An 18,538-nucleotide genomic window follows, 5' to 3' on the forward strand; every position below is an offset into this window, starting at 1 on the left:
ATAACGAACAACAAAAAATCTACTGAATGTGAAAAAGTATCAGAGCAAAGGTCCCAGACAGAGCTAATACAGAAATGACACCAGTGCAAAGTTCATTCCCAGAATTCCCTTATCTGGATTCACTTACCCAATCAGGCTAAGTGGTCACGGCGAGCTTTTAATCAACTTGCCGGTGTTTAATTTATGTTACCACAGTTGTGTCTGTACAGAGAGAGGTCGACTCACTCACCGCAAACATCATCCCATGTAAAATCTCAGCTGTACATTGCTCGACATGGATGATGCTGTGAATCAGTCGAATGCTGATCTATTGACAGATCAGAGCAGAAAAACGAGCAACAGCAGAATTCACCATTTATAGGAGAAATTAAAAAAAGAAAAGTAAAGTCTGAATATTTCTCATTAGTTTTAACTTTTGGTTTCACTTCAGCTCTTCTCCACAGTTGACGGTTCAACAACAACACAAGAAAAAGTAACCCACAGACTAGTTGTACTACATATTATTGACACCGCACCCGTGTGACAGCAGATGCTCTCTGCAGATAGACAGGTCGCCTGAAGCTGCCACAGACTGCCAACCGTCCTCTCGTTATTTCACCAAACCAATGAGTCCCATTAGTCAGGTGCAGTTTTATGGACCCGTTAAAAAAATGTAAATGTTATATTTTCTTCATTTACTGCTAAATGAACAACACAAAAATCAGTGCCCATAATTTACATTGTAAATGGAATATTTATTTAAGCATCTGGACAGAGAAAAACATGTAGCTCAATCACAACACATCACAATATAATATACAGAAGTTGTTTTTTTATTATATCTTTCACAATAAATCATACAAACCCATTTAAACTAAAACAAAACTAAATAAAACTCATCAAAAGAGCTGAGACTGTACATCTACCAGTCACCACTTCAACATTGCTTCCCCGGATAAATAGCAATACATCCAAAGAGGACATGACTTTGTAAGCAGATAATCATTTGTTCACAATGATTATCTGCTCATGGTGAGGTATTATACTCTCTTACGAACTCTACCCTCTTAGCATTAGCACAGTCACGCGTAAATATTTCTGAACTCTGTGTTATCGTGTATCTTGTAACATGAAGTCCCTTTTTAGACGTATATAGATGAGTTCTTTTGGATCTTAGCCTTTTTTACAGATTGTGGCCCATGACAAGGTTCAAGCTCCTCCAGCTCATCTGAATGTAATGCTGCTGCAGAAGGCTGGCTGAGATGTTGAAAGGAGTCCATTGGCTGCGATTGTGTGAATGGGACTGAAAAGACAAATAAGCAATATATTGTTTGTATTTACTAAGTATGCCTTTAATAGTAAAGAACAAAGGAAGTAAACAAATTTACTGAATATACTTTTGAAGTCTGAAATATGCTACATAATAAAAAAAAATGGGACTGGTCCTCCAAAAGTCCTCACGCCTACTGGATTTTGGTGTAGGTCCATGACAAAGACCTTTAGTTTCTTGTTTGAGCTTTCTACCAGTCTTGATCAAATAAAAGTGTATTACCCTCTGACTTGTCTTTTTAAAAGCATCGTTACGTTGACATAATGGTAAGAAAAACCACTCCTGTGTTACAGTTTAGTCTCACTGGAATAAAATTCATTCATTCTCAAACAATCTGATTTGCACTGCCTGCAGTCACTTTAGTGTGAAGCTCTGTGTATACAGAGTTGATTATATCACAGTTAATCACCACATTATCAGATTACATGTTATTGGCAATTTGACCCCCTTTTACCGACAGCTAGCCGACAGACTTCACTTCTTATTGCCCTTTTATTGTTGCCTTCACAAACCAAAGTTGCTTTTAAGACGTGGTCCCCGTCATGGAAGCAATCAGATCAAAGGCAATAAAATCGCCAGTTCTTTACATGATTGTAATAATTTTGGTTTCCCTTGGTGTGACTGCATCAATAATGGAAATCAGATGCCATCAAATATGTGTTAAAATCACAGCAAAAACAGATTATTAGCTTCATTTGATGACTAGCCTCAAAACCTGGGTGACATCAGCCATGCTTGCTAACAATTTCTCTCAATGAGACTCCAAAACGTTTGAGCTGACGTAGTTATTGTGTTTTAAAATGTAATGAAAAAACTTACCACTTTCCTGGTAGGAGGGTGGTGGAGTTGTGAGCATGGGTGTGGCTGCTGGTACAGGCTGATAGACCGTGTTAACTACAGTGGTTAACGCTAGAGAAAGCGAAAGATTTCATGTAGTTTGAAAATGAAAGCAAATTTTGATGTTCCCGTCATTACAACGGAACTTTTAAATCAAAAGTTTAAAGACAATGGGGATAAAAAATGTGTTTGTGTCTTACTATGTACCCTGCACAAACTGTAAAACTGACAGTTTTGCAGTTTCGTGAGCGTTTGTGCATCAGATTATTTCTTGCTTTCAAGAATTCCTGTAAGCCACCATCCCAATTGGAAAGAGCTCTAACACATAAAGCTCATCAAACAGCCATTTTCCATTGTAAGAATTAAACATAATTTCAAACAAGATGCTTCTGGATAATATGCCAGTGTGGCTGCTTGCAGCTGTAGCAAACTTACTGATTATTTCTCGTCTGGGATTTTTCTTTTTGGATGTCCTGCAGCAGCAGCAGCAGCAACGAGTCACACAGCAGATTATGAGACCCGTGCATACGAGAATGGGAACAGGAACCCCTATTCCCACATACGCTACATGATAGCTTCTTTTCACTCGAGCAGACCTGCAAATACAAAAAAAAGCTGTAGTTTGTGCTCATTTCTGGAGCATTGAAGGGGAAAAAAGGCTAAAATGAAGAGCACACCTTCTGAAACAGAGTTCCTGTTTTTTCTCAGTAAAGTTGTACTTTATGTCACTGCAGCAGTATTTTGTCCTGCAGTCCCCACAGCAGTACTTTTCACATTCCTGAGTATCATGGAAGACACCGTTCGTGTCCCAGTAACTGTGGCAGTGATCAGCTGTAAGACACACATGTTGAAGCAAAGTGAGAATGAGAGCTTAAAGTTGCAGTGCATTACAGATCCTGCAGACAGATATTGTACAAAGACACTAATAGAGAATTAAGATGACTTAGCTTGATATTTTATTTTCACTTTGTTATTTTAAATATTAAAAATAAAACTCACCCCATACAGCCGGGACCACAACCACACACAAAACACACACAAGACTGGACAAGATACTTGAAGGCATAGCTGATGTGATGCAGTGTGTTAAGATTCGTTCGTTTTGGGTAAGAGAAGAAAGCAGGCTGAGTCCAGGGAGGCGTCAAAATAGTGATCCTTAATTACACACTCTGCGCAGAAGTGTGGGAAGAAAACTTGCAACAGATTCTCCAAAGAGTGGACAGCTCCCCATCCTTATATAACCCATGATGACATCACACAGTTAGACCTTACTGGAAATGATAACAGTCTCCCCATAGTCCAAAGTTCTCCTTATACAAACATCAGATGATACTTTAGAGAAAGAGACAAGTGTGTGACATGTGACATGTCATGTTGTGCAGTTCTGTGAGCCTGTGTGTCCAACTAGAGAATGTCCTGACATGACCTCCCTGTGTAAATAAGTGTGTATGCGAACGTGCGTGTTTACATAACTCTGTATGTGCATGTTCTGATGTAGGCCTGCAAATGAATTAGAACAAGGTCCTGCTGGACCCTCCAGTTTGGACGGTGAATACAATGCTGTGGATACCATTTGAGACTTGATTACAATGATGATAATATGCATCCATTAATCTTTACTCAGATTACCATAGATATAAAACAAAGATTATACTGTCATCAGATTCAACAATGATGAATGACTGATCAATGATAGTTAAAATGTCACCATAAGAATACAAAGTAAAATATCTCTTGTCCACACTCCTCCTCTTTGGCCATCGGCCAACCTTTACCCAAATTTGTTTCACTCCTCCGTCCAGGCGGCCTCTCGCAACGGCATCATATACCCCGGACCAGCTGAACCAGCTGGACCAGAGTCTATGGCCCTGCTTACCAGATTTACCAACACCTGCCTTACCAGAGGAATGAGACAACACCCGATCATCAATATTCCTAGAAAAACTATAAAAGAAAACATGGCAGACATAAACACACCCTTCCATTGCCCAAACACAGACGTCATCCAATCCTCCAGCGCCGTGTTCACACCTGGATGTACATACATTGTTAAAGTGTTTTTCACCACGTCCGTCGCAAATTCAAGACATGTGTAAATATTTCGTTTAGGCGTGGATCGACGTGTTTGCGTACGCTTGTCAATTCGCGGATATAACCCTGATAAGGTGGTGCAGTTACCTGTGTCCACAGCCTCTCTAGTCAATTTAAAAGTGCACTGATAACCCCAATCATCCTCTGGATACAGAGGAGCGGGCTCAGTAAACTGTGTCAATCATCTACTTGCTGTTCTTTAGCAATTTGAGCCATCCCATCCGTAGCGACTCAATCAATTTGGACTCTCGAGCGGGTAGACCTCTGCGTCTGGGCAATTCACCCGTCTGTCAAAAAACAAACAAACATGTAGCAACACTCATACATGTCAACACCCCCTTTATTTTCCAATTTCCCCACAACCCAGCTGAGCTTTTAGCTTCAGACTCGAGTCTCAGCCTGTCACGCTTCAGGCCTCTTTGCCACCTCCTCTTGGAGCGAAGAAACGCCCTCGGATTCTTCTTTCTTCAACTCCCCAGGTAGACTACTGAGTCGCGTCTTTGTTACTTCGGAAACATGGCTTGAACAATGTTTCCGAAGTAACAAAGACGCGACGGATGGCCTGGATTGCAGCCATTCAAAGACCAAATATAACGTCCCAGAACACTCCAGCTCACAGGTTAGTCTGCTCCAAGCATTTACACGAAGGTCAGTGTTTTTTAGTAGTTAATACGTCATTTTCATAACATAATTAGTGATATAGGTTACAAGCAAGTCTGGCGCTGAACAGAAATGGTCGCGCTATGCTCCTTTATTTATTGTGCATAAATAGTGAATTGTCCTGACACAATATTGCGTTTCGCTTCTGTTATTATGGTACATTGACAAAAACATATACTTTTATTCACAGGATAAAACAGGTTTTTTGTATCACTAATTGCCCAGTGCGATTACAGCATACAATATTATTGTCACTGCTACATTTCTGTGATGGGTACCAGAAATTATTTCCACTACTAATTAATTACCGTTGAGCTCAAAGGTCCTATTAATAAACGGTTAAGGAATGTGTATTTATGATGACGATTTGTGAGACTGGTAAACTTATGATACGTACGATGGTCTTTCGTTCTACACGGTGCATTTCAAGGTCCTGCACCCATCTGTCGGTAAACTGTACCTGGGCTTGTTGCAGTGACCTGAAGTTACTAAACTTCACGAGTGTATGCACTCACTCCAAGAACCGTATGATTATAAATATGCATATAAATATGCTAAGATGAGATAGCTGACTTCATCTAACTAGCAAATGTTGTCCAGGCTACGTTGGTGATACAGTTTTTTTTAATGTGTATGATATTTTTGTCATGCGATTTTAAAGCCGGTCCTACAAGCGCATCCAAGAATAACATGCAGCGTATCTCAGAACTGTCGGTGAAAATTATTCTTGGAGCTAGGTTTAATTGAGCTGCATTTTAAAGAGGTGCAATTTCACAATTTGTGTATATTTTCTAAGTTCACTATTTTGTCATGTGTTGAGAAAAACACAGATTTTAAAATTACATGGTCTAATATTTACATTTAGCATAACTGCAACATTATTTTTTCGTTTTGTTTTTTTTAAAGACTCGAAAGGACTTGAAATTCAAAGTTTCAGACTTGTGACTTGACTCGGACTTTTACACCAGTGACTTGAGACTCGACTCTGACTCGCCTGACATTACTTGAGACTTGACTTGAGACTTGAGGATAAAGACTTGAGACTTACTTGAGACTTGCAAAACAATGACTTGGTCCCACCTCTGCCAATTTGACTCTTTTAACCACTAAATTTGTCGTGTCCTCACTGGATGGTCAGACCAGTGACTTTTCTTTTGAAGTTAAGTTGTTGTCCTGCAACCCAGAGAGTTTATTTGTCAGTAGTAGATAAACTATATCATTTAAAAACCGGTGTATGTTAAGTGTCGCTACTTTAACCTTGCTTGTACGTGCACACGTATGTAAGCTGTTTCTTCATTGCATGTGTGGGTGCGTCTGTATGTGGGTTAATTTAACTTTTTCTCAAATGAGGCATTTCTCTAACACGCACATGTGTCTGTTCCTCACACTTCTCATACCTTTCTCTGGTTGTGTGTGGTTTAATTTGTTTCAGTCATTTACCAGGAACATCTTTTCCTTTTTTCCATGTCTTCCGCCAGAGGTTAACACTGGTGAGATTCAGGGACACAGCACCAAGAGCAGTTCAGCGAGAGAAACTTGCCTAAAACTTGCCTTCCCTCTTTTTCCCGGGTGGGGACAACTCTGGTGTCCAGCCGTGAATTTTTGAGCCAAAGCTTGGCCTGTCTTCTTCTGCCGTACTCAGGTTTCCAGGTTAAGAAAAAACCACCTGTATGAATACACTAAACATACACTTAGTATTTGTATAAACATAACTGCCTATATTATTGAACTGAACTGAACCATTTCCCGTATTTATCACTCACTCCTAGTCTTGAGGAGGGTAGATTTAACTCTTTACTAACTTTAAACCCCACAAGTAAAAATTTCATATGTTCTTGACTGCAAACCCAAAAACTGCTTGATGTTATTACTAATTATTTTCCTCCACAACACTCCAAATCATGTTCTCTCTTGTGTCCAGCAGGGGAATAAGGTGACCTCTACTCTCACTGCTTCCCCAGTCAGAGACAATATCTCACTCACACTTCCACACTTTATTGTTTTCCCCTTTTTCTTGACTATTGTTATTTAACAGAAAATCAACTGACCTACTTCTCCTTCCTCTTCTGTCATGCAGAAAGTCACACACACACAGCACTCGGCCCCCACCTTGTCTTTCTCTCACAGACACACCTACACACACACACACTCTAATCCTCCTTTCACAACAAAATTTCGCACTGTAACAGTTTAAACACCTGAAGCCAGCGAAAATTCACTCTCACATTCACATTCACTCCCCTAACAACTACAAAGTTTTCACACATGCAAATAATCCCATCAATCTACTATACACGCCGTTTCCCTCCTTATAGCGAGAGACTCAACCGATCTTTAAAAACTTTATATACACAACTTCAAGAATAAAGCACACACCTCTGCCTTTTTCCAGGCAACTACTTTTCACTTTATTTACACACACACGGGTAGTTTATATCCTATTTACATACACGGGCCCGCATAGACATAAGAAAACACCATATGCCAGAACAGCCTATTTTTTTTTTATTTCACTTCTTATTTCTATACCGGTATTCCTGACTTTTAGACAAATTTAAAAGCATCTATAGCCCAGGCCGCGCCTTGCTGATCAATTACACGCGTCGGGAACGCCCTCGCCGGCCGCGGTCTAATTTCTAAATACTAATTAATTTATAACCGTTTCCCGCAGCTGGGAAGGAGCTCCACCTCTGGCGCTAGTATCAAACCCACGCCTTCAGCTTTACTTAAAGCTCACAGGCCAACGACGTTGACTGGTCACGGCCGGGTCCGCGACCCTGTCAATCAATCTAGCGCAGTAAGGAAAGTGGTCTCCGTCGACCACTTTGGTTTGTTTGGGATGCTCGAACTTCCCCGGCAACCAACCGAGCAAATAGCCTAACCACGCGTCTGCGATCAGGAGTCGCCGCCACGGCGCTGAGCAGCTGCGCTCTTAGGGGACCGCGTCCCCAGTTCTAAAGACCTTTAATTGTTTTAAAAGCCTCACTGTGGGCACTCTGCCCCCCCAGTTTAATTACCTGAGGCCCAAAACCGTGTTTTTGCTACTCAATAAAAACCAAATTCCCTACACTACCGAGCATCTGGCTGGCATCCAGTCAACCCACCTCTTCTTTAAACACTTTAAACCGTATTGTCTTAAACACATATAACCTCTTAGCTCAAAATTCACCCCCAAAATAAACAGCAATAAATTTAGACAGACCAATATTCCCTATTTTTAACACTAATTACCAAAGATCACTATGAACAGACATAAGAAGCCCATACTGAGTGAATATTATTTAATTAAATTTAGTTTTAACTTCCAATTTTAGCGCCTTTGGATAAACATCAACAGGTGGCCCTCACCTTTTATTTCGCCTGGCTTGTCACTCAGATAAGCTGCTGATCTCCGTTCGTTTTGGCACCTTCCACGCAGCAGCCGCAGCTCCTCTCCTCCCCAGCCGGAGTTTCGGCACCAAGAATTGTTAAGATTCGTTCGTTTTGGGTAAGAGAAGAAAGCAGGCTGAGTCCAGGGAGGCGTCAAAATAGTGATCTTTAATTACACACTCTGCGCAGAAGTGTGGGAAGAAAACTTGCAACAGATTCTCCAAAGAGTGGACAGCTCCCCATCCTTATATAACCCATGATGACATCACACAGTTAGACCTTACTGGAAATGATAACAGTCTCCCCATAGTCCAAAGTTCTCCTTATACAAACATCAGATGATACTTTAGAGAAAAACAAGTGTGTGACATGTCATGTTGTGCAGTTCTGTGAGCCTGTGTGTCCAACTAGAGAATGTCCTGACATGACCTCCCTGTGTAAATAAGTGTGTATGCGAACGTGCGTGTTTACATAACTCTGTATGTGCATGTTCTGATGTAGGCCTGCAAATGAATTAGAACAAGGTCCTGCTGGACCCTCCAGTTTGGACGGTGAATACAATGCTGTGGATACCATTTGAGACTTGATTACAATGATGATAATATGCATCCATTAATCTTTACTCAGATTACCATAGATATAAAACAAAGATTATAGTGTCATCAGATTCAACAATGATGAATGACTGATCAATGATAGTTATGATTATAAAATGTCACCATAAGAATACAAAGTAAAATATCTCTTGTCCACAAGTGTAGGGGGGAAATGAACCTGACTGTGGAGTGCTGGCTGGTTATAGGGCTCTGTGTCTGTCCTACCTGTACATGAGTAACCAGACAACATTCCTTTTTTTTTTTTTTTTTTTTTTTTTTTTTTTGCCTGTCCCGTTTGGCTCTTTTGCCATCAGAATTGTTGTCTAAAGGCAAAGAAAGATGCCCAACGGATTTACTTTACCAAACTGACCATCCCAGCCTTGCCGTAATGGTCCATTTGATTCACCTTTTATTGTTTTGTTTTATTTTCACTTACTGAATACGGGACAGACTTGACTGGGGGAAAGAAGGGGAGAAAGAAAGAGGGAAAGAGAAACAGCTGAGAAGAGGGACGGGGGAGAAGGGCAAAAGACAAAAACCAACAGAACGGGCAGAGAAAAAAAAAAGCATATATCAATCACCTGGATCACCTGCTGAGAAAGAAAAAAGAAAGCAAGCAGAAGAGAACAAGAGTAATAGAATAAACAACATCACAATGATATATGGGAATATGACAGTAAATACTAAATGTTAAACATTATTGTGCAGCACATAAGATCAACAGAACACAGTGTGCTTTGAGGTAGGAGCCAAAAAGGGTGTAGTTTGTGGGTGTGATCACCCGTGTGTACACCTGTGAGCATGGACGCGCTTGTTTTTTGTTTTTTTAAAAGGTTCCTTCATGTAATAATCTGCTAGAGGGTGTGGGGGGGCCACAGCCCCGTCCTCCAGGGCGTGAAGCAGGTGTGGAGGAGATCAAAACTCCAGACATCCAGAGGCCCCCAGAACACAAGAGACCAAGGAAGACCAACAGAGGGGCAGCCGCGCCACTGTCCCGGAAAGAGCTGAGGAGAGTCCCAGATGAGGGCTCACTCAGCAGCCGCGGAGCAGAAGCCAGGGGGAGTTGCAGTGACGCACTCGTGAGCTCCGCCGGCAGCCAGCCGTGGCTGAGTGACCGAGCCCCAGGCCGAGAGGCCGGGGGCACCCCACCTCCGAAGTGGCCCGAGCGAGCCCCAGGCTCCAGGCCCCGATAAGCGGCCGCCAAGGAGTGAGCCGGTGTGTACCTGGACGCCCATCCCCGGACACAAAGAACCACCAACGCACCGATGTCTGAGGGCGTCTGCCACTGGCAGGGGAAGTGGTGGTAGGGGGAGATAGGCCTCCAAACCTTGGAGGGCCTGAGATGTCCCCAGAGAGGTGGCGCCTGACACCCAACCTGACATATAGACACAGACATACAGGCACACACAGATACAAACATCCATTCCCACCCTCATGCTCTCATATGCACTTACTCCACACTCAACCAACGTGTAGACAGACATAAAGAGACGCTGTACACACGATCACACTCCCCAATCGTACTCTACAAACCGGGTCTAGGTGCCCCCGCCCCTGGAGGGGGGAACTGCACCCAGACCCAGGTAGTGTTTCCCTTTTCCCTGCGGTGGGGGGAGGCAGACCGCCCCGACTCTGCAGCAGCAGGAAGGCCCCACACTCCAGACCGCAGTCGGACGGCCAACTCCTCCTCCTAGTCCCCCTGCTCCAGCAGGTCGCAGAGAATGGGGGTGAGAGAAGACTCCAAACCTCCCTCCACCCGCTCATTGTAATGTTGATGCATGTGTGTTCTAAGGTGCATTTAAAACCCAGGAGGGCTTGGAGCTACCTGCCAGAGAGCAGCAGGTAAGCGCATGGTCCCTCCTGCTAGCCCTCAATGTCTACGTGTATTTAAAATTGAGAGGTGGGCAACGATGCCAGGGGTGGGGTGTACACCCTGATGGTACTTTGGACTCCGTGTATCGTGCCCACCCCCAAGATCCTATATGTATGTGTAATGAGAGTGTGAGTAACCCAACAACATTCCTTACTTCACATTTCACTAGCTTGGCCTACGTCCTCATTTTAGGTTTGACAGCGTTCTAGTAGGTAAAGTTGAATGGCTTGGACATGAATTGAGCTGCGGTTTGGGGAAGGCTTTGAAGGAGACTGGCGAGGACTCCCGGGCCTGGCAGATCCCCATGTACTAAATAGAAGTGAAGAAGTTAAAGAATTGAAAAGGGGAGGGAGGGGTACGTAAACGAGGATGAACAGCTTGCAGAAATATATAGATGAGAACCGGAAGGAGCGTGTTTGGAGGCGTAGTCCCGCTCTTGAAATTCTGATACATAACCTCCAAAAATACCTCGATACTCAATATTTCTTAAAACATTAGGGTGCTGTAATTGTTGCTGGAGCTTTGTCCTTCTCAGATTTTAAGACTCCATCTACATTGGAAGTAAGTGAAATTGTACCAGAAACATCTACTCAGGTTAGTCTAGCACCTACATGTTTTCATTACAGTGCCATCCTGCTGCAGTCTGTGCAGAGGTTTGGCGTCATCTTACTGAAATAAGAAAGTCCTTCCCCAAAAGGAAGTAATCTCAGAGTCACCATGTGTAGTTCCAAAACCTCCAAGTGTCATTCACAGTTAATAGTTAATGCTATATGTTCCTGTAGTCCAAGAGACGGTTTGGCCACGATGTGCTGAGGCCACTTCAGTCATTTAAATTGCATTTAAGTCCGTAGAAAGTGAAGGTATTGAATTGTTGAATTTTGACTTGTATGTCAGATCAAACCAAATGTAATCAAATGTGTTTAGTAGCAGCAGTTTGTAGAAGTGTTCCATCGCACATTGGTCTGTCACATATTGAATCTGTCCTCGTCTTTACTCTTGAAAGAGTCAGCCTCTCTGTGATGTTTTTGTAAAGAGAAAAGAGGGAAGAGAGCACAAAACACAAATGCTGGACCTCAACAATTTTAAAGCACTGCCCACATAGCAAAATTGTTATGGCCCGGATCTGGCCCACACGATGTTCTTACACATGGCTCACATACCGCAAAGAATGATGGCCCTTTGGTGGCCCAGATCTGTTTTGCCAGATGTGGCCCACACATGGGGCAGCACAAGGCCAGTTGCAGACACACTGGTAGTCCTGTGCTGGCCCAGAACAGTTTCAGCTCTGGCCCCAGATGTCAGCCTAATGTGTACCTTAATCAAGCCATGTAATAACAACATGTGCCGGAACATAATAGTGCAAAAGTAACATGACAACACTCTGCTCAGACAGTGAATGGACTGATTCTTTTATAGCGCTCCTCTACTCTCTAGGATTACTGAAAGTGCTCTATTACAACATCCCACATTCACTCAACTGAGTGCCTCCTAACTACATTTATACACATTCATACTCTTGAAATGCAGCCAGGGTTCGAACCGCCAACCTTCCGATCAGCAGATGACCTGAGCTACAGCCACCCACTGGCAAAGATGAGTAAACCGTCACTAGGTTTTGGATAAAGTGTACACTCACAAACCTGTCAAACCTGCATTTGAAACGTTGGCTACCATAGCAGTATAGTATTGCAACATGGCATTTGGGTCTTCTAACTAAAATAGGAAAATAGGAACATAAACAGTGCCATCATTGCCAGACTTGGCCCACATCTGGTTGACATACAACCTGCCATGACACCAGTCAGTCAGAAGTGCCAGCTTGATGCCAGATCCGGGCCAGACCTGTTTTCTATGAGCCTGGGCCACATAAACCAAACCACAATCGGACCAGATATGGCATGCCATCACATAGACAGTGCCATCTATGCCAGGCCTGGCCCACATCTGGATGACATACGTCTTCTTGACATACGGCTTGATACCAGATCCGGGCCAGACCTGCTTGCTATGTGGGTGTGGGATCGTCCAGAGAGAAAACAGGATAAAAGCCAGACAATATCGGAGGTCCTTCAGAGTCTGCTGGACTCTGTCAAGGACATTCTATGACACTGTGGTAGCAGCCGCCTTTTTCTATGCAGTGACCTGTTGGGGGAGCAGATGCACGGACAAGGACAGGAGCAGGATTGACAAACTGATGCAGAGGTCTAGTTCCGATGTCTTCTGGAGTCTGTGGAGGTGGTGGGCGAGAGGAGGATGTTAGTATAGCTGAATTCCATCATGCACAACCCACATCACCCTCCATGAGTCTGAGTGTGCTGAGCGGCTCCTTTAGTCAGAGACTGAAACACCCTCGCTGTAGGAAGGAGCACAGTTAGACTCTAAAACTTTATTTCTTGCATATTTGTACAACCATCTATCTATAACACATTCTGGGTATGCATGTACATAGAACCTCAGCTACTGTTGTATATATTGTATTGTATTATATATCTTATTGTCTTCTAGTCGTCTTATCTTATATCCATTGTAGAAACTGTGGAAGAGTGTCTTAAAGAGGTTCTCCCCATCAATATAAAAAAATAAAAAATAAAAAAAACTTATTTCCCATGTTCCTGGCAAAATATAAAAAAATAGGGTTGGCTCTTATGCAGCACTGCACATTTGAAATCAGCTGTGTGTGGCATGCTGTAATACTTTTATTATTTTACATACAAACTATAAATTGGGCAGGGGCGACCTCTGCTGGCAGGTTGCACTTATGACTTGTATAGTATTTTGCTTTGTTTCATTTATTTTATTTTTGTATTAAATTTTATTAAATTTATTTTTGGTTTCTTTCAACAGTACTGTTCACTGCGTTTCAAGACAAGATACAGCCTAATAAAGATATCCAGCTGGCAGGGATGTGGTCATACAAACACCATCTGCAGTGAACACAACACAGGACAACAAAGGCTCCTGTTCAGGCTCCTGAAATAAACAAATAATTTAAACCGTCCAATGCTGTGCTTTCATACACATGAAATATGTTATTAATGATTTACTTAGGCTTGTTTATAAAGGATATATTAAAGTGGAATAATGCTATTTAAATAAAGTGTTAACTAATACACTTTTTAATAGCATGTAGTTATAGTTCTAGGATTTTGTTTTGTTAAGTATGAATCATGTTAATGGTGTTTCATCACAAATACCACAACTTGATCCTCATCAACATTGTTGAATGTGAGATTTGTAATTACTACAGAGGGACAGTTGTCTACATAAACACAGACACTGTGGCCACGACAAGGTAGAAATGGTTTCATTTGATTCCTCTTTTTATTTGAGTCGATATGTGTGTTTTGGTATCTGTTTGATTAAAAAAAAGAATAAGAAATTCATCATTGAGTCATGTAAAAAGTTAAAGGAATTAACATTACTGATGCAAAATTTCAAAAAGCAACAACACAAACATGTTCAGAAATTAGGAACACTTATTTAATTGTGTGAATGCTGATTGGGAGCTCTCCTCATGTAAACACAACGTAATCCACAGATTTTACATGTTTTTGAGAGCCGAGGTTCAATTAGGGACCAGATACAAAAACACTGTATTATTCTAAGAAAACTAAATACAAAAGCATACAAAGGTATACACATTCATTTCTAAACATCTTTATATTACATACTTTTGGTTCTTAGTTCAATCTTTGTTTGTGTATTTATTTGGATGAAAGCTAAGGATAGATTTAAACATGGGGTTCCACCCAACTTAGAAGTGATTACCTTAGTGTCAATCCAGCATATTAATCCAGAAAATAACATTATCACACATTTGATGACCTCAGCACTGGAACAACACACACAGACACACACACACACAAAATTTACTGAAGGTCAAAAGTAATGGAAGCTCTGTAAGTTCCGAGCAAAGGACCCAGGCGAAGGCCATACAGGAACAACACAAAGCAGCTGTCAGTACACACAATAGGCATGGCTGCCATTTGTAGCAACTACAAATACCTAAAAAACAAATTCACCTAAAAAATGTATTTTAACCAAGAATCTACCTGATCATACACAATATTGTTTTGGATAGGCATACACAGCATTGTTTATACATTCATCCCTGGGTCTTTAAAAGCTGTAGTGTGGCGTAGCAACAGTCTGGTAAGCTGTATATACATTTAAGGCCTTGGATTATGAGAAGGGTTGTACGGTGCTGGCTGAGCGTCCTCTGAATATGGTGGCGGTGCAGTAGCCTGGCTTGCAGGTTGCAGAGGGTACATCGGCTCCCCGGTGAACAGCACTGGGTGAGTAGGATTGGCTGAAAAGACAAAAGAAACTGATTTTCTATGTTTATATTGTTATTGATCAAATTATTTTTTCTAACTCATTAGGCCATATGAACATTTTAATAGTAAATGGTATGAAGAGTCAACAAATTTAATAATTTCCTTTATAACTGTGTATTGATCCACGTAACAGAACAAAGAAACGTGCTGTCTAATAGATCAAATGGACCATCAGCTCCCTCTTGTTTTTAAATGAAAATTAGTCAGAAATCACTGACCACTTTATTAGGTACACCTGTTCAACTGGTGACTAATGCAAATCTGTAATCAGCCAATCACATGGCAGCAACTCAACGCGTTTAAGCACGCCGTATTTCAGAAACTACTGACCTGCTGGAACCATCTCTAGTGTTTACAGAGAATGGTGGGAAAAGAGAAAATATCCAGTGAGGAACAGTTCTTTAGAATGACCGGAGTGCTTTGAGCTGACAGGAAGGAAACAATAGCTGAAATAACCAGTTGTTACAACCAAGAACGTCTCTGAATGCACAGCATGTTGGAACCTTGAAGCAGATAAGTGACAGCAGCAGAAGACCGCACCACTCGTCTCGGCTAAGGAAAGGAAATGTTGACTACATTTCAAACAGACACTGCAAAACTGAACAACAGAAGCTTGGAAATCATTGTCTGGTCTGATGAGTTTCAATTTCTACTGTGATATTAAGATCAGAATTTCATGTGAACAACATGACAGCTTGGATCCATCCTGCCTTATGTACAGTTCAGACTGCTGATGGTGGTGTAATAGTGTGCAGAATATTTTCCTGGTACACTTTGGGCACCTAAGCATAAATTCATTATCAGTTAAATGTCGGAACACATGTAACTGCTGACTATGTCAATTCCATCTTCTGATGGCTCCTTCCAGCATGAAAACATCCTCTATCACGTGCTCAAATCATCTCAAACTGGTTCCTTCAACATTATAGTGAGTTCACTGTTCTCAAATTGGGATGGTGTCATGTGAATATGGACCAAAATCTCTGAGGAATGGTTGCAGCACCTTTTTGAAGGCAGCAAAAGGGGTTCAAACTCGTACCAGCAAGGCAACTTGAGTGTATATTAAATCACAGCACAAACACAGATACATAGCTTCATCAACACCTGGGTGTCATCAGCCAAGCTTGCTGCCAACTTTAAAAACGGGAAAAGTTGTCAGTTGACATATTTATTATGTTTTAAAATAGAATGAAACAACTTACTACTTTCTTGGTAGGAGGGTGGTGGAGCTGTGGGCATGGGCGGGCCTGAAGGCACAGCCTGGTAGCCTGGGTGGGGCGGCTGCTGAGGTGTGTTGGAATTTATCACAACTGGAAAAAGTCAAAGATTTACTTCAGCTTGAAAATGAGTTTAAAGACATCTGGGAAAACTCCCATCTTTTCTAATCTTTTCAAAAAATCCAACATTAAAAATGACAGATTGCTGTTTTATTGTTCGTGCATCAGACTGTTTCTTGTTTCCAAAACTTCTCCAAAATCCCACCTTATCAACTGAGAAGGTGTCTGGCACATAAAATCTCACAAAACAGACAGCACATGTCTATGAGAAGTAAAACTCATTTCAAACAAGAAACAACTGGATAATATGCTGACTTAATTACAGTGTCACTGCTTGTAACTGTGACCAACTTACTTATCTGTCTTTGAGTCGGCCTTTTTTGACATTTCATGTAGCAAAGGCAGCAAGGAGCCAAACAGCAGATTATGAGAACCACACACAGCAGAAGAATTAAACTCCCTACGACGATTCCTACAATCAGACCGATTTGGCTTGTACTGCAAATAAAACATGAAAAAAAGCTTTAATTTCTACTCACATTTGCATCACGAAAAAAAGGTTAAATAGAAGACCACACCTTTGAAAACTTCCAGAACAGAATTCCTGATTTAGCTGCTTGGGCTTATCCTTGCAGCAGTATCTTAGATTGCATGTGCCACAGCAGTACTTGCTACATTTTTCAGCATCATGTGAGACACCGAACATGTCCACATAGCTATGGCACAAGTCGTCTGTAAGACATGAACGAGGGTAAAGTGAAGAGAGGGTAAGAGTTGAACCAAAGATCTGGTAGACAGATGCTGTAGTGATGGCGGAGAGAGACAAACACACCGATGAGATCACAGGCCTGATGAAATAAATATCATAATAAAAACTCACCTGATTCCGCTGGGACCAAAAAAACACACAAAAGACACACAAGACAAGGTAAGACACTCGAAACTATAAGAGACATGATGTCGTGTAAAAGGAAATGAGCTCGACTTACAGGGACGACTCTTCCTACTTGTGTGTCTGTCACACCCTGTAAAAGGTAACCCAACAACATTCCTTCAATAGCATACATGACTTAGCACTAGATGATCAACAGAGTGCAACTACTTGCAAATAAACCCTTTGAAAACAGTACAAAGTGTATTAATCAAAGGTTAATCCTAACAGTTAGATTTTTTTTTTTTTTGTAATCTCTTGCCAGCAGTTTTTAAGCTTTTGGGAACTAAAGCAGTCATATACCGAACTTCTGAAATCAAAACAGCTTCCCATTCTTTCTTAGAATTAGATTAAAGCTCCTCATTATTTTGGGGTCATATTTTTGGTTTCAAATAAGTCAAAAGTTTTCCTCGGGTAGCAGATGTGAACAATCGAGGCCACAAGCTAAAATGCATCAGTCAAGCAGTAAAGTTGCACTTTAGCTTTTATTACATGCGTTTTTAGTACAGAGCCATCGTTTTGCACTATGTGCATGCTTGACACTGACTTTCTGAGATAAGAATCACCTTCCCTGATAAGGAAGTAATCTCAGTAGCCATTGATGATGCATTTACAGATGTGCAAGAATTGCTCATTTCATCCCAGATGTTTTCTTTTGATGCATGCTCAATCATCCAGATAGTTAAATCTCCAAAGGTTGATTCTGTTCACCTGGACGTAGCGTTTTCAGTGGGAGAAACGTTTCGTCACTCATCCAGGTGACTTCTTCACTCTCAGCTGACTGCAGGTTTCCCCAGTCTTGTAAACAGTATATTTGCATAATGACAGAAAGCAGCCCACTGAAGGAACAATGGGCTTTTAATTAAAACAGCATCGAATCCTAGATAAGTCGATACATAAATTAACAAATTCAGGATATTTACAGACACCAGTACTGTAGTCACTGGGTTGCTGCTATACCATATAAGACTTTGAAATCAAACCAGATTTACTTCATTAAGCTATCTAAAATCTAGAAAATAAAAAAAAATTCCTGAAGACTCAGAACAAAATGAAGTCTCACATTACCAGTTTAAATGTGAGTTTCTGTTGTTGTGCAACATGTGAATGGAATACTTTTAAGCAGCTCCACCCAAACGTTCTCTGAACCAGTTACTGCTTGTTTTTTTTAATCTTGTCTCCACCCAGTCTCCGCTGATTGGGCTGGTTACACTTGTGCTCTTAGATCATATCCTTGTACACTCCCCCCCATCCCCTT

The 18,538-nt window shown here is 41.5% G+C and overlaps 2 protein-coding genes across 3 annotated transcripts; both read right to left on the reverse strand.

The window, feature by feature from the left end:
* Positions 1-796: 796 nt before the first annotated feature.
* On the reverse strand, positions 797-8,915 carry LOC147331338 (uncharacterized). Of its 2 annotated transcripts, XM_086293630.1 has the most exons (6): positions 8,246-8,915; positions 3,146-6,576; positions 2,824-2,977; positions 2,582-2,742; positions 2,129-2,218; positions 797-1,282 (listed from the first exon to the last, which is right to left on the reverse strand). In XM_086293630.1, the coding sequence occupies exons 2-6, from the start codon at positions 3,210-3,212 to the stop codon at positions 1,122-1,124; spliced, it is 633 nt and encodes a 210-aa protein (XP_086149756.1). In that variant the 5' UTR covers positions 3,213-6,576; positions 8,246-8,915; the 3' UTR covers positions 797-1,121. The 2 variants fall into 2 exon arrangements, with proteins under 2 accessions (XP_086149756.1, XP_086149754.1); XM_086293628.1 differs by having other exon boundaries at positions 3,146-8,915.
* A 5,278-nt stretch (positions 8,916-14,193) lies between these two features.
* On the reverse strand, positions 14,194-17,342 carry LOC147331339 (uncharacterized). The gene is made up of 5 exons (XM_086294317.1): positions 17,230-17,342; positions 16,928-17,081; positions 16,705-16,847; positions 16,275-16,382; positions 14,194-15,044 (listed from the first exon to the last, which is right to left on the reverse strand). Exons 1-5 carry the CDS (start codon positions 17,303-17,305, stop codon positions 14,905-14,907), a joined length of 621 nt encoding a protein of 206 aa, XP_086150443.1. The 5' UTR covers positions 17,306-17,342; the 3' UTR covers positions 14,194-14,904.
* Between the last annotated feature and the right edge of the window lie 1,196 nt (positions 17,343-18,538).

Source organism: Aulonocara sp. 'chitande type north' Nkhata Bay, linkage group LG5, assembly GCF_057382095.1.
Source record: "Aulonocara sp. 'chitande type north' Nkhata Bay isolate Kocher_YH1m ecotype deep benthic linkage group LG5, A_spYH_male_GT1.1, whole genome shotgun sequence".
Taxonomy (NCBI): Eukaryota; Metazoa; Chordata; class Actinopteri; order Cichliformes; family Cichlidae; genus Aulonocara; species Aulonocara sp. 'chitande type north' Nkhata Bay.

Coding starts and splice junctions, on each gene's coding strand:
- LOC147331338 (XM_086293630.1), bottom strand. CDS start 3,212: ATGCCTTCAAGTATCTTGTCCAGTCTTGTGTGTGTTTTGTGTGTGGTT. Junction 2,978..3,145: donor TGTGGTCCCGGCTGTATGGG/GTGAGTTTTATT, acceptor TGTGTCTTACAG/CTGATCACTGCCACAGTTAC. Junction 2,219..2,581: donor TCCCAGACGAGAAATAATCA/GTAAGTTTGCTA, acceptor CGCTTTCTCTAG/CGTTAACCACTGTAGTTAAC.
- LOC147331339 (XM_086294317.1), bottom strand. CDS start 17,305: ATGTCTCTTATAGTTTCGAGTGTCTTACCTTGTCTTGTGTGTCTTTTG. Junction 17,082..17,229: donor TTTGGTCCCAGCGGAATCAG/GTGAGTTTTTAT, acceptor CATGTCTTACAG/ACGACTTGTGCCATAGCTAT. Junction 15,045..16,274: donor ACCCTCCTACCAAGAAAGTA/GTAAGTTGTTTC, acceptor TTGTCTTTTCAG/CCAATCCTACTCACCCAGTG.